Source organism: Stigmatopora argus, chromosome 2 (assembly GCF_051989625.1).
Source record: "Stigmatopora argus isolate UIUO_Sarg chromosome 2, RoL_Sarg_1.0, whole genome shotgun sequence".
Classification (NCBI taxonomy): Eukaryota; Metazoa; Chordata; class Actinopteri; order Syngnathiformes; family Syngnathidae; genus Stigmatopora; species Stigmatopora argus.
Window position 1 is genome coordinate 21346581 of NC_135388.1, and position 14993 is coordinate 21361573.

Sequence of the window (14993 nt, forward strand, 5' to 3'; positions counted from 1 at the left end):
CTCAATAGGGTCACGGGGGGTGCTGGAGCCTATCCCAGCTGACTCCGGGCCAGAGGCGGAGGACACCCTGACACCCGGTGGCCAGCCGATCGCAGAGCACCAGGAGACGGACAACCATGCACACTGACACCAATACCTAGGGGGAATTTAGAGTGTCCAATCAGCCTACCATGCATGTTTTTGGAATATGGGAGGAAACCCACGCAGGCCCGGGAGAACATGTAAACTCCACACAGATGGACCTACCTGGATTTGAATTCAGAACTCCAGAGCTGTGAGGGCAACGCGCTAACCACTCAGCCGCCGGGCCATTTAATTGAGTGATTTTTCTACTTCTCAGTGATGTCAAGCCTATATTGTTAAGTTTAACCTAACTTGGCTTTCAATTAGGATATACAATGTTTAAATGGGAGATAACAGTTTTTATTGGATCTTTAAGATAGATGCAAAGACGCATCATGTTGTAGAGGTTCTCTCGCCTGATTTCGATGCAATATGATTGTGAGTGTGGATGGTTGATTGTCTCTCTGTGTGCCCCATGGCTGATTGGCGACCGACCAGTCTAGGGTGTAGTCTGCCTGTTGCCTGAAGTCAACTGTGTTAGGCTCCAACAACCCTTTCGAGGATGTGCGGTATGGAAGATGAATGAATGAACGAAAGAAAGATGCAGTGAAATCATTATCTTCGAAGAGTTGTTGGGGGTTGTTGGATGGGGTGGTCGATCGTGTAATTCCCCCAATGGCAAGGAGACTCATGCCCCCACAATTTCCTTGCATTTGGTGAGAAACATGATTACACCCCATGAAATGCACTGTTTTCTTTAGTAAACCACTTAATCTTAATTTTATTTATTTATTTTTTGTCTCATTTCAACTGTTAGGGCTATTCCCAACATCAAAATAATCTTCAAGCAGAGAAGGCATCAAGACGAAATAGTTTTAACTCCATCAGCCGATCAGGAGGGTGGAATGGCAGGTCGCTTCCAAGATGGCCGCTGCTCGCTTGCCTTTTTGTCTTTGTTCGCCCCCCTCCCCTTCCTAAGGGGGAGGGGGCATACGGACAGAGCACAACGTCGGCTCTTGTAGCTTCCCCCCGCCAAATACAACCCTCCTGAGGGCTGGGAGGGGTTTTATTGAAGGTAGGCGGAGACAAACTTTAGGCGGGAACAACAAAAGGGTAGTTGCTATATACAAAGTGATGACAGGCCTTGACCAGTAGGTGTCAGTAAAATTCTATTCTAGTGACTAAACTACATAAAAGTATAAAAGAATACATTCCATATTCCACATTTCCCCCTGTAGTAACTTTAAAAGAATTTTCATTAAACACATCAATTTGTATCCCTCCCCTCCAGGTTCTAGAATACAAATATCATTAACAGTTACTCTTCACAGGGTATGGAAAATAACAAAGTCACTTGTCAAGGCAGAGGCGAAAAATTATGTATTCAGTGGTACTCGAGAAAATTCCTCTACGTCCCTCGTAATGAGCGAAAGAGTGCGAGAATCTCCAGTATGGTTTGCCATGTGGTGGTACTGTATGTCACTGTAAGCTACTAGCGTGTGCTGCATTGTGTTTTGAATCATATCTTTCACACAAAAATTCAAAATAGTAGCATAATCTCAAGAATGGGGGTTGCTAATTCAATGAGAATCATGGTCCGGTTGTAAACCACAACCACAGTGATGCACCTACAGCTGAGTGATCCTGGGCCATGGTGTTGACTGGGGCCTTCATTTCAGCATTGTCAAGAATAATGTACTGGTTTCATCTGGGATGAAGGTGCAGCAGTGTTCTCCCATTATGGCACACACCTCCATCCTTGGCTGTTATCAGATCCAGGACCATCCAGTCCTGCAACTCCATTTCCCTAAGGGCTTTTAAATCTTCTGCTATACCCTGTAGGCCTTGACAGTTTGGTTAATGAACTCTCATGTAACAGTTCAATGTCTCTACACAGAGCATTACTTTACCCACTCCAAGTTGGGGAAGTAGTGACAGTATGATTTTCTGGGGGGTGGACCACAATTTATGGTCACCAGGAACATCACTGCCCCAGATTGAATCACGTGGTTTGAATTGCACTGATTTTGCACTGATTTTGATCTCTTATCTCTTACTGTTATGTTCACTCCCCTTAAAAGAAATGCATCTTAGACCATCTGCACCACTGCAGATTTAAGTGTGACGCCTAGACCCCGTGAATTCAGGATGTCGGGATACCTGTGGAAATGGGTATACGACTACACACATAACAACTTTCATTCACAACAATCAGTTTCTTCTGGAACTCCATGAAATTATACCACACATCTTCTGCATAGTAGTTCTCCGGATTGTTCTTCTCATACCACTTCACGCTTCTCTGTGATAGGAGTATGTCACCATCTTGTTTTCCAGCTTGAGTCTCTGTGGGCGGGGCGTTCAGACATGCCTGGGCTGTCACTGACAGTACAGTCACTGTGATGAGGGTGGCAACAGCTTTCGTTGTGGCTTCTGTGTAGAGGTGCAAAGTCTTTGGGAGGTCAAGGTTAAGTGAGGGGTGCTCGTGGCAGGTGAGTAGACGTCAGATGGTCATGGTTCACCTTCCCATAGAGGAAGTTGGAATGGTCTTCCATGAACTATCTCAAAAGGTGTTAATCCCGAGCTAGTTGGTACTATCCTCATATACGTTTTGACCAGTGATAAGCATTCTGACCATGGCTTCTTTATCTCTTCCATGGTTTTCTTAAGCCTTGGTTTTATCGTAACATTTGTTCGCTCTACCAGTCCCATGCTCTGCGGATGGTACGAGCAGAGGTTTTTAGACCTATTCCTAGATGTTTTGCCATGTGTTGCACTATGCTGCACATCAATAGCCAGTCCGGCCCGGTGGGGCGAGTGGTTAGCACGTCGGCCAACCTGTGTGGAGTTTGCATGTTCTCTGCGTAGGTTTCCTCCGGGTACTCCGCTTTCCTCCCACATTTCAAAAACATGCATGGTAGGCATATTGGACACTCTAAATTGCCCATAGGTATGAGTGTGAGCGTGAGTGATAAAGGAAAGAATGGGGCCATGTATCGAGAGATTTTGAGTGAAAATCTCCTTCCATCAGCAAGGACATTAAAGAAGGTTTACCCATGTTGACAATTACAGGCTTCTCTAATCTTTTCAAGTAGGATAAATTGCACAATTGGTGGTTGACTACAGTAATGTTGCTATGCTAAAGGCGTAGCACGCCATTGCGGCATAAATGAATTTACCGTGTGTTGAAAATCCTTAGGTCGCTGGTTCGAATCCGGCTCGAAGGACCAAATGTTGCAATAAAGATTCAAACCTTTTAAATCATTATTAGTAATATTTAATTAAAATAGGAAAACATCTTTCAACATAGCTGCTTACAACTTGCAAGGAGTTGCCTTGTGACGTCGTCTCAGTCCACAAGGCATTCTGAATTGCAGTAACTGAATCATTGTATTTAATCGCGACACTCGAAAAACATGTTTATGTAATCAGTACAATAACACCCTAGGTGGCCGAAGTGAGCATAAAAGTTGAACAAGGCACCCAAACAATGGCGTGAGGAATTGCATAATATTTTCATTATAAGGTAAACAAAGTAGTTTAAGAGTCCTTGTAGATCCTGGAACTTGTATCTGGGGAAAGGGTTGAGGCGTATCTTCCAGTAATCAGTCCTCGGAGCAAGGACTCAGTGAATTGTTAAGTCTCTAGCTGTAGCCAGCTGTCCTGGAGAGTGACCTTGGAGTAAGCGTTTGTCTTCGTTGAAAGCACATATTAATTCTAACTCTAACATAAAAGCGATCAACACATATATAACTATATTGTTTAATATAGTTAGCATTACTATTCCTAATAAGCAAATATATTGTTTAATATAGTAAGCATGTATATTATAAGGCTTTATATTCCTAAATAAGCATTGCAAGCACATTTATAATAATGATTACTCCAACACCGTGCCTTATACGAAGAAAGAAGAAGCGAGCATTCAGAAGCTGGCCACAATATACTTTTCCAAGGACACTAATCGAGTGTTAACCAATATAAATAAATAAAAATGAACCATCGTTATATTCGAGGGATTACTGTAATCCTGGGCAGGAAAAGAGAATTTTAATTTGACACATCAAATACAGGGCGACTCAGCGGCTTGAGTGCTTAGCGCGTCGGTCTCACAGCTCTGGGGTCCTAGGTTCAAATCCAGGTCCGTCCACCTGTGTGGAGTTTGCATGTTCTCCCAGGGCCTGTGTGGGTTTTCTCCAGGTACTCCGGTTTCCCTCCACTTTCCAAAAACATGCATGGTCGGCTGATTAGACACTCTAAATTTCCCCTAGGTATTAGTCTGAGCGTGAGTGATTTTCTGTCTCCATGTTCCCTGCGAACGGCTGGCCACCGATTCAGGGTGTCCCCCGCCTCTGGTCCGAAGTCAGCTGGGATAAGCTCCAGCACCTCCCGCGACCCTAGTGAGGATAAAGGTGTTCAGAAAATGAGATGACACATCAAATACATGTATTTATTGACTCTCCTGTGGTACCGCTTGAGAAAACTGGTTGTAACAATTTTACTGTCATTATTATTATTACTATGTGTGCTATTTTCAATCAGTAGCTGTACATGAGAAATATTTGACCCTTCTACTTTTCTACCACAGGTGCCAGGAAGAATGTCCAATGGGCACCTATGGACCGCAGTGCGCCCACAAATGTGACTGCCAGAATGGGGCTAAGTGCTACCACATAAATGGTGCCTGTCTTTGCAATGAGGGCTTCAAGGGTGCAAGCTGCCAAGACCGCTTCTGCCCAACGGGAATTTATGGACTTCTCTGTGACAAGGACTGCCCCTGCAAAATTGCAAACACACTCAGGTGATCATAAGCTTTAAGTAACCCAATATATATACTACTATAAATGTGCTAAGAGAGCTTTTTAAATGCAGCAGCTGATTCAATTTTTGGGACTTGGTTCAGGCAGTGTTTAAAAAAAATCTGAATTGTAGAAGGAGCCCAGAATGTAGTGATTGAATCTAAATTGATGAATAGCTGGTCATCGTAATGCAACAGTTTTTGGAGATAATAGGAAGGATATTATGTAAAGTTAATGAACAGCGTGGCAATGCTTCCGTGGAAAGTTATATATCAGTAATGCTGTGCAAGTAATATTCTTCAAGGACAATTTGACAGTGTGGATGGAAACTCAAAGTCAGACATTCTTACAGCTGACAATTGCTGACCAAACATTTGTTTAGCACTGAACTTGTATAAAAAAGAAATACAATGCATAGTGAGTCCAATCCCATCTGAACACACAGTACTATCGTTGAGAAATCAGATGTGTTTTGTAAAAACAAAAAATAAAAGAATAGAAACACTTTTCCCACAAATTTATCTGACTTGTTTCCTGTAGGTGGGTGGTCTTTTTTCCAACACTTTTAGGAGAAACTTTATATTCTGCACCTTTCACATTGTATCCAAATAATGGCACAATTGCTGTTAAAAGGAAACCAAATCAGTCCAGTATTAATCAGGTACTTTTCATAAAATGTGATGGTTTAGTATTTGAAATGAGGGTGGTTGCAGCTTTACAGGGAAATATCACAAATGAATAAACCAAAGTGCTGACTATGGTATATATTTTCAGTGTTCCACAAAGATATATTTTCTTTTCCATTCAAATGTTCATTTCAAAATCGTAAAATGTTCATGTTAAACGCAAAAATACTATATCCCACTATGATCAAAGTGTAGGCTGACTGGTGTTCTTTTTTTCCTGGATCGTACATGTGAACACTTGCTAATATATGTAGCTTCTTCTTCTAATGTACTGCTTGCTTTCAGCTGTCACCCTTCAACAGGATATTGCACCTGTGCAGCGGGATGGACAGGACTATTTTGCAATGAGTCCTGTCCTGCAGGTTTCTACGGTGAAGGCTGCAAAGAAGTGTGCGCTTGTGCTAACGGAGCTGACTGTGATGGCGTCACTGGAGTCTGCACATGTGCTCCGGGATACATAGTAAGTGCAGACAAATGCTGGAGGTTAAAAAAAATCAAAAAAACATTTTTAAGGATTTGCCTCGAGCCGCCTCATGGCGTAGAGGTTCACTCACCTGACTTTGGCACCGGCTCGGTTCCCACTGGTGGCGGTATGATTGTGAGTGTGCATGGTCGCTTGTCTATCTACGTGCCATACGGCTGACTGGCGACCAGTCTAGGATGTAGTTTCCTTTCACCCAAAGTCAGCTGGGTTAGGCTCCAGCAACCCTTTCGAGGAGGCATGGTAAGGAAGATGAATGAGAGAATGAAGGATTTGCCTCTGCTTTGTGACTTATACAATTATGATATAGTTCAATTACTTTGTATAGTAGAGGTGTAAAGGTACACTGAAATGTAATTTGTTTCAGTTGATTTTCAGTACAAAAATGCAAGAAAAAAATGCTTGAAATGTTTTTATCTTTTGAAATGTAAATAGTTAAACATGTAAATGAATAAAAGTGACCTTTTGGGTGATATTTCAAATAAATTACTCTCTGAATACATGAAATTAAAACACGAATAAACAATTTTAAGAAAAAATTGTATAAACAATGTAAATTATGAATAAACATGCAAAACTGAAAGTTTTGAATCCTTTTTAGCAAGACCCTGTACATGACAACAACCCAAGGTTCGAGAGATTAACATATACAATGATGGTACCTCGGGATACGATCTTAATGCATTCCGGGACTGGGCTTGTATGTCGATTTAATCGTATGTCGATTTACTCGTATCTCAAATGAACGTTTCCCTATACTAATGAACTCAAAACAAATTAATTCGTTCCAACCCTCTGAAAAAACACCAAAAACAGGATATTGGTTTGGAAAAACATTTTTATTTGCTCTAATTTGCCATCTATTGACAGAGTAACAAATAACTAGTGGTTATGATGTTTAATAGTAGTAGTAAATAAAACATTTTTTCCAATCCAATAACCTGTTTTTGGTGTTTTTTCAGAGGGTTGGAACGAATTAATTTGTTTTTTAGTTCATTTCTATGGGAAACGTTCGTTTGAGTTACGAGAAAATCGACATACGAGCTCAGTCCCGGAACGAATTAAGCTCGTATCTCGAGGTACCACTGTATCTTGTTTCTTTGAAGATAGCTTGCTAATTTTCTTACATATGGATTCAACATTCATTGTCTGATTACTGAAGATAAAACAAACTGAATCAATGTGTGCAGCCAACTTTATTTTCTGATGTTTGTTACACTTAAAATTCTCTCATAGACACCAACTTTTGCCTTCAATGTTCTACATTTTTCATAAGGGTGCAAATGCGTGTTCTTGGTGCCTTTTTTTACATTTCCAGTTTGTACTCAAGCTTAAAATGACGGGAAGCAAAAGATTAAGATGACACTGACTTGCTCTTTCCTTTTGAAACAAAAAAATAACATGACAATACTTTATAATACCTCCTTTTTAGTACCATGCTCCTCGATCAGCTTTGTGTTAATTGCATGCTACATTATCAACATGGAACTGCAGCGAGAGTAGTTTTTTGCGTACTTGGCAGTACATCAACTAAAATCCTAGTCGGTGCTAAACTCCACTACGTTCACTCCTTGTCATCTATTCTGTTTTTGTTTTTGGATGAAAGTAAAAGTATGGAAGAGAAGTCCCACTTTTGTTTTGTATTAATTTTAGATCATTCCAGTCATTTAGCTACTTGTCACTCAATGTCATATGTGATGGTCCTCAGTTCATCATAAGGAGGATAAATTGTCAAATTATTGGCTGTCTCATAACCCTAGCCGCCTATTTTTACACGCTGCACTGATTTCCATTTCACTTCTATTTTTCTCTAGGGTGAAGACTGCTCTCTTAACTGTCCTGCAGGCCTCTATGGAGTCAACTGCACATCTTCATGTTTTTGCCAAAATGAGTTTGCATGCTCACACGTTGATGGCTCTTGCAGCTGCAAAGAAGGTTTTCCTTTTTTTGTGGTCATTATTGTCCCCTCTTGACACTGTTGATGTTCACTAAACTAGAGTGTTAGTATCTGAACAGCATTATTAGAGTTGGCATTATCTTTTTTCACCAAATTAAGAAACAAAGATTTTATTTTTCACCCATTATTTTATTAAGTAATAAAAAGCCAACATGGTAGAGAAATGAAACAACAGCAATTTGAACAACTTGTAAAATGTGTTATTTATCTAGAGTTATTTGAAAAACAAATGGTGAAAATTGAGTTGAAAGTCCATTTACACACTGCAATAACAACACATTCTCATATCGTTGCATCTACTCAAATTATAATGACCTTTTGGTTTTTTGGAAACATTTTTAGAGTTAAGGTTTTTGAAACTGATGATAAAGATAATTTTGGGTATGGATTGGATTGGATTGGATAACTTTATTCATCGCGTATTCGGGAAATTTCGTTGTCACAGTAGCAAGAGGGTGAGGATGCAGGAATAGGAAAGGCATTTTAGACATAAATAGATAGGTAATAAGTAAGTTAATTAATAAATACATGAATAGTTTAAATAGTAAGTTTATCATATGCAAGCAATTGAATAAGCAAAACAAATACTTTGATTCTGTCTCTGAGTCGCAATGAAGCTGAAACCTGATAGTAATCAATGAGAAAATTCTTGCTCAAAAGTCAGAAACCTACATTTCTAAATTTAATTCATAAATGAAATTTCCCACGTGCCTTTATGTGCTATCATCAAGGACCAATGTTTACCTTTTCAGCATGCAATTTAATGATTTAATCTCTCCTTGCATGTCCAGATGTAAGTCATCTGTTTTTTTGTGCAGCACAATTATATAGTACAGCCTCCTGTGGGTAGAGTTTTGCACCAAGTAGACCTGGGTGAAAACAATCTTATCATGATAAAAAAAATAAAGAAATATCGCTCGATATTGATAATTATCACGATAAATATCACTCACGTCTTTTGTCTTACAAATTTAAAACTTCATAATCCTGCAACTAATTAAATAAATTACTTTAATCCTTATTCATTTATGAACGTTACTACGTTACTTATCTTGCAAAAATGCAGATGAAATCTGATTCATGAAAGTGTTTTTGTTGTTCTGTCATGCAATAAGGGATTAGACATATCCCTCCTAACACTCTTAAGGGTAAAGAGTAATAAAACGTGCAGAAATTTGGACCAGCGTCTTTATTTTTATTAATTTCCCTTCAAAACTGCTGAGCACTATAAAATAAATAAATTAACAATATAGAAATCCCTCGAATATTGTGGATCATGTAGACCAGACATGGCCGCGAAAATTGAAAAACCACAAAGTAGGATCACCCCTATTATTACTACCATACATGTTTTCGCGACAATACAAAAATACAAGTACACAAGCACAATTCTCATGAAGTGTATTTATGAAATACTACAGAATTAAGCATATGAAAGGAAAATAGTTTCTCTTCGCTTGATATAAATAAAAGAAAGTAAACAGGTTAATGTGAGTTTTAGTTCAAGTCCATTATAAATGTAGAAAGACAATAAAGGCATTCAATCTACTTCAATTCAAATCCTCCTGCAGACTCCAGACCTCAAATGGGAGCCCCCTTTCAACGAGGTACAGGTTTACATTCGGGATGAGACAGTTTGTGACGGCTTTCGTAATCCAGGCTTTCCGGTTGCTCATCCAGTAAACAGGTAGCAAGGCTTTGTTCTTGTTTTTTTTTAAGCAGGAAGACGGTCGATCTTGTAGATTAAGGGGGCTTTACCATTAAGACAGCCAGATACCCGCACATGATGATGATCCGCACGTTCAGTTCATCTTTGAATAAGAATGTCCGTGAAGGCATCCTCTTCAAAAAAGGCCAGTCTCAGTCCAGGAAGATAACTAACCATTCTCTTGAATTATATGAAGGAACTCTCCCTCGACGTAGCGTTTGGCTGCCTCTTGGTCTGCCAAGGAGGCTTTCCAATACGGGAGGCTCACTCGCGGCAATGGAACAAGGTTGAGGTTCATCTTCATTGTCTTCGTCAGGAGCTAAGCTATGACAAAGGGTCTTCGCTTTGGTTCTAATCATGTTGGTATCCAGAGGAATCATCTTCTCCCAATAGGGCATTCTCCATCTTAATGATGATTTTATTCCTCGTGATTACCAAATGTTTGCTTCTTCCTTTTGTATGCAACACATGGTCGATTTATTTGTGATGCATTAGATGATGCAGGACGCTTAAGAGGCATTTTTAACGCTGATTCAAAATTCATACAATGCTGGAAGAGGTTCGATTTAGTCTTTCTGTGTATGTAATCTAATCCAAAAATAGGCACAATGCTGTTTGTATTATCGGCGCGTCATTCTTCTCAAGTGAAATTTCACTTATTCTGCACTGAGTGCCACCCATTTCAGCACCGAAGAAGCGATGCCCTCACTTCTGCCATTTTCATTACCATTTTTGAGTTGAAGCGTGGATTATACTTAAGATAAAACAACGCAATGTACTGAAGCTGCGAATGTTTAAGCCGCGAAGTGGTGAAGGATCACAGTAATAATAAATCGAAGACATCATAACCATTAGCAAGCAGACTATTTTCAGCATCACAAAAATAAACTAGTAGTATGTAAATTTACTTCACATGTGAGCATTTCAAATACAATAAAATAGTTGGATGAACTAGACCCATTTTAACCATAGTTAACAATAATTTTAGATTTTTATAAACATTATTTGAATAAAATGGGGTAACTCATTTTTATCAAGTAAGAAAAGAATTACAGGCTGTCCTCAAATGTTAGAATTTCTCTTATAGGCTTCCCTTGACATCAAGCCCTATGTTAACCAATCAATATCCTCTTTGGGATGTGCTGTATTCACGTTAGAGAGAGGATTGAGAGTCATGTGGACTGATGTCTTGAAAGTGAACCTGTAGACTTGAGGGTTTGGGAGGGTACGATGTGGAGCGCTGTCAAGGTAGCTCGTCGTTAAGGGATCTTTTATGTTGAACATATCAAGAGACTTGACACAACTATGGTTCAATTCGGCCCACATTGTTGCGTCTCAGCTCCCCTCCCAAGGAAAACTCAGGACTTTCCCCACACACACACAGTCAATAACGCAAATTTGGGGAGTTTGTGTGTTAACGTGCAAGCACGCACATACAAATAAGATGAGTTCAATTTTTACAATTTTACTGCAAATGAAGATTAGCTCCAAATATCCATTGAAATAATCGGTATTGGCCCAGAAAAATTTACGTTTTTCAATCTCAGATTCATAAGTACAGACAAAGTACACAACAGGAAGACTTCCCTTGTAAATTTTAGTGGATAGGTCCGGTTTTGTCCTGCATCTCATTTTAGCTGTGTTACAGTCCTTTTGGTTTCATGATCTGTATCCTCTGCTTCACTGCTATCCCTGCTAAATGATTAGCTGTTTGCCATCTTCTCCTTCTTCTCCTGAAAGTTGGTCAGGAACTAGCGTTCCCGTCACTCCAGTGCCTCCGCTAGTTTTGGAGTTCCGGTGATGTACAGTTGTACCTTGAGATACGAGCTTAATGCGTTCCTGGACTGAGCTCGTATGTCAATTTACTCGTATCTCAAATCAACGTTTCCCATAAAAATTAACTAAAATCTAATTAATTTGTTCCAACCCTCTGAAAAAACACCAAAAACAGGATATTGGATTGGAACAACATTTTTATTTGTTCTAATTCGCCATCTATTAACATAGTAACAAATAACTAGTGGTTATGGTGTTTAATAGTACTAAAATTAGACTGATTTCACGAAGGGGCAGAGAGGGACAGAGAGAGAGAAAGCGAGACTTTTTGAACGGCAACACGCTCAACATAAACAAATTTGAAAGAACTTGGATTACGATACAGACACACTCAAAAATATATTTAATCTAACCTTACACTAAACTGATTTCTAATTTTGTTTTACATTTTTATACCTTTCTTCTCCCGGGTTGGCTCTATTTGCCCCGCCTCCACCCTGACTTTCAGATGCAGTTTTTAAAAGGAACCTATCGAGGCTTGTTTGCTTTTGTCTTCCCTTCAAAATATTCGAAAAATGATGCACACAAAGGTCCTCACAATAGGATAACGCACAACCACTTGCCAACGAGAAGTAGTATACTCCTCTCGTATTAGCAAGCAAGCTCTGCCATTCTGCACTGACTAACGGGGGGAAAAAACACAGAAAAAAATGCAACGCTCCATCAGTGCTCGTAGAGACATTACATGAGGGAGTTGCGACGGAAAGACAGTGCCCATGTTGTTCTCAAAAGCAGCCTCGCGTTGACCACAAGCTGGCTGTATGCTCGTATATCAAAATGTGTCTCGTATCTCAAGGTCAATATTTGCTCGAAACTTTACTCATATCTCAAATTGCTCGTACGTATGTCGGGGCACTCGTATGTCGAGGTATTACTGAAATTGCATCTTAAATTTATCGACTTTTATTGAACGTTTTTATTATCAATGACGATAACAGTTGTCTATAATTACCGTTATCGTTTTATCCCCCATGACTAATACCAAGTGTCTATATTTCTAAAAAATGAACAAAAAAGTAAAAATAAAATCAATTAGTGTCATTTAAGTCTTAAATGAATGAGATGCAAATAGAGCTATGACTAACTTACGATCCATTTGGTTTTGGGTCTAGGTTGGCAGGGAGTGGACTGTTCCATTCCATGCTCCAGTGGAACCTGGGGTCTAACTTGCAATCAGACATGTCAGTGTGTTAACGGGGCAGCTTGCGACCCTGTTAATGGAACATGCTCCTGCTCTCCTGGCTGGAGGGATGAATTATGTGACATTCCATGTCAAGTTAGTGTTAAAATAATGTTCTCCTTCACATATCTTGTTTTTATTTTTTAACTTTATTATTGTTTAAAAACCTAAGGAAATTTAAAATGTTTCTATACCAAAGTATATCTGTTTTATGGCTCGCAGGACGGATCATATGGTCTGGACTGCAAAGAGAGATGTGACTGTGCAAATTCAGATAGCTGTCATCCAGAAAGTGGCTCTTGCCACTGTATCACGGGTTGGAAAGGTAAGTCATACTGCAAATCTGGCTTTTTTTCTTCCAAATGTAATTTTGCTCAGTACAGTAATCCCTCGAATATTGCACATTATGTAAACCTGACATGGCCACGATAACTTAAGGCTGACAAGAAATTTGAGATACGAGGAAAATTCAGAGCAATTTTTTGCCTTAATGTATGAGACAAATTTGAGACAGGCATATGAGATGGTTCCCAATGTGGCCGTCTGGGTGTTTGAGTATTGCAGAGGTTGCTTTTGAGAACAGCCTGGCTCTGTCTTTCTTGATGCATCTGCCTCACGTAACGATATCTACGAGCAGCGGCCTTACTTTAAAAAATCTACTTTAAATCTATGGTATTTTCCCTTCTCAAGTTACCGCTCCTTGATGAATGTCTGTAACTATTGTGGTCATTTAACAGTTTATAACTTGTATGTTGAAAGGCAATCCATAGGGCAGATGTACAAAAAGGAAAACCAGTTTTGCACCACGGAATATGGATGTGTTGTGTTGTGTTGTGTTCGATCCAGCTATCCATGCATTTTTTTTCTGGTTCTTCTCATTTGGGTTGCTGGTGAGTCATTGAGATCATTTATTCATTAATTTTCCTGGAGCCTATGCCAGCCAACTTTGGCCAGTCGGTGGGACGGACCCTAAATTGGTTGCCAGCCAACCCTCACCCTGATATCTAAGAACAATTTAGAGTGGTCAAACAGTCGACCATACATGTTTTTGGGAGGTGGGAGGAAACCAGAGTACCTGGAGAAAACCCGCACCGAACATGAAAACTCCACACAGTGAGGACCAACCTGGAATCGAACCCTCAACCCCAAAACTGTGAGGCTAACACGATAACCAATCTGTTCCACCGGACCGCACCATTACAATAATAAACTATTCAAATTACTTTAACATTCATGAGACATTTAGCGTCTCAATGTACCTTTCATGTAGGTTCATAGGATTGGCTGTCGTCCAGTTCAGGCTGTACCTTACTTTCTGCCCATAGTTTAGCGAGGTCATGGAGAAGATGAAAGAAACTAGAACACCTATGTAAACAGATAAAGTACTATTCATGAAAAACCCACACAATATTGGAGGCCAAAACCTACAGACAGGCAGATTTATTAAACACTTAATCGTCATGCTGCATGTTTAATCTTATTTGTAAGCAAATATCTGATCAGAATTCTGCCAGAACCCAATTCTGTTTGAACTACAAACAGTCTAAACATGAGAGCAAATGCTTTCCACCTACGGTTCTACTCAAAGTGCTTATTAATTGAGTCATAATGCCTACTGACACTTCACTCTCGTATTCTGTCATACTCTATGTCAAAGGAACTTTCTAATGAGCAGCTCTTATGCCAAGTTATAGAGTAGGGATGATGAAATTTTGTATTTGCACACTTGTCCTGTGCTCTCCTGCTGTGAGTGTGTGTCTGTGTGTGTGTGCGCATGTGTGTATGTGGTTGTCTGTGTATAAATATGAATTAATGTGCTGTGATTCTCGTCGGTACTACAGTTTCCAGACTGTCCTCTGTGAACATTGGCAGCTCTGATCCGTTCTTTAAGACGCTCTCTTACGACACAAATGTAAAACTGATGGAAGACAGAGACATGAGAATGATTAAAGAGCAATAAAACTCAAGCTTATGTTGAGGATTCTTGGGTTTTGACAAAATTTGCAGTACATTTACTACTGACAGTAATTACCACTTTAGCAATGAACTGTGTTTATTATCTTTTGCAACGTTTCATCACTAAAATATAATATTGAAGAGAAATATTTCTTATAATCACATGTATTCTTTCATTGCTTTAAATAATGTGTATCTATATGTAGGTTCTTAGCTATCTTTTGGTCTGGAGATAGAACGTCTCTGGAATTTACGCTTTTACATAACTAATTCAGTTACTCAAGCAGGGGGGGGTCCAAAAGGAGACGGAATAGTTGCTCTGTTCCT

The 14993-nt window shown here is 39.6% G+C and overlaps 1 protein-coding gene across 7 annotated transcripts in view; it reads left to right on the top strand.

Moving 5' to 3' along the window:
* Window positions 1-14993, top strand: part of LOC144091223 (multiple epidermal growth factor-like domains protein 11) — a 134928-nt gene that overhangs the window by 85423 nt on the left and 34512 nt on the right. For all 7 annotated transcript variants that reach the window (XM_077623429.1, XM_077623409.1, XM_077623446.1 and 4 more), the window contains exons 9-13: window positions 4652-4864; window positions 5834-6008; window positions 7844-7964; window positions 12643-12806; window positions 12933-13035. In XM_077623429.1, the coding sequence (XP_077479555.1) occupies window positions 4652-4864; window positions 5834-6008; window positions 7844-7964; window positions 12643-12806; window positions 12933-13035 (776 nt within the window). The remainder of the gene's footprint in view (window positions 1-4651; window positions 4865-5833; window positions 6009-7843; window positions 7965-12642; window positions 12807-12932; window positions 13036-14993) is intronic.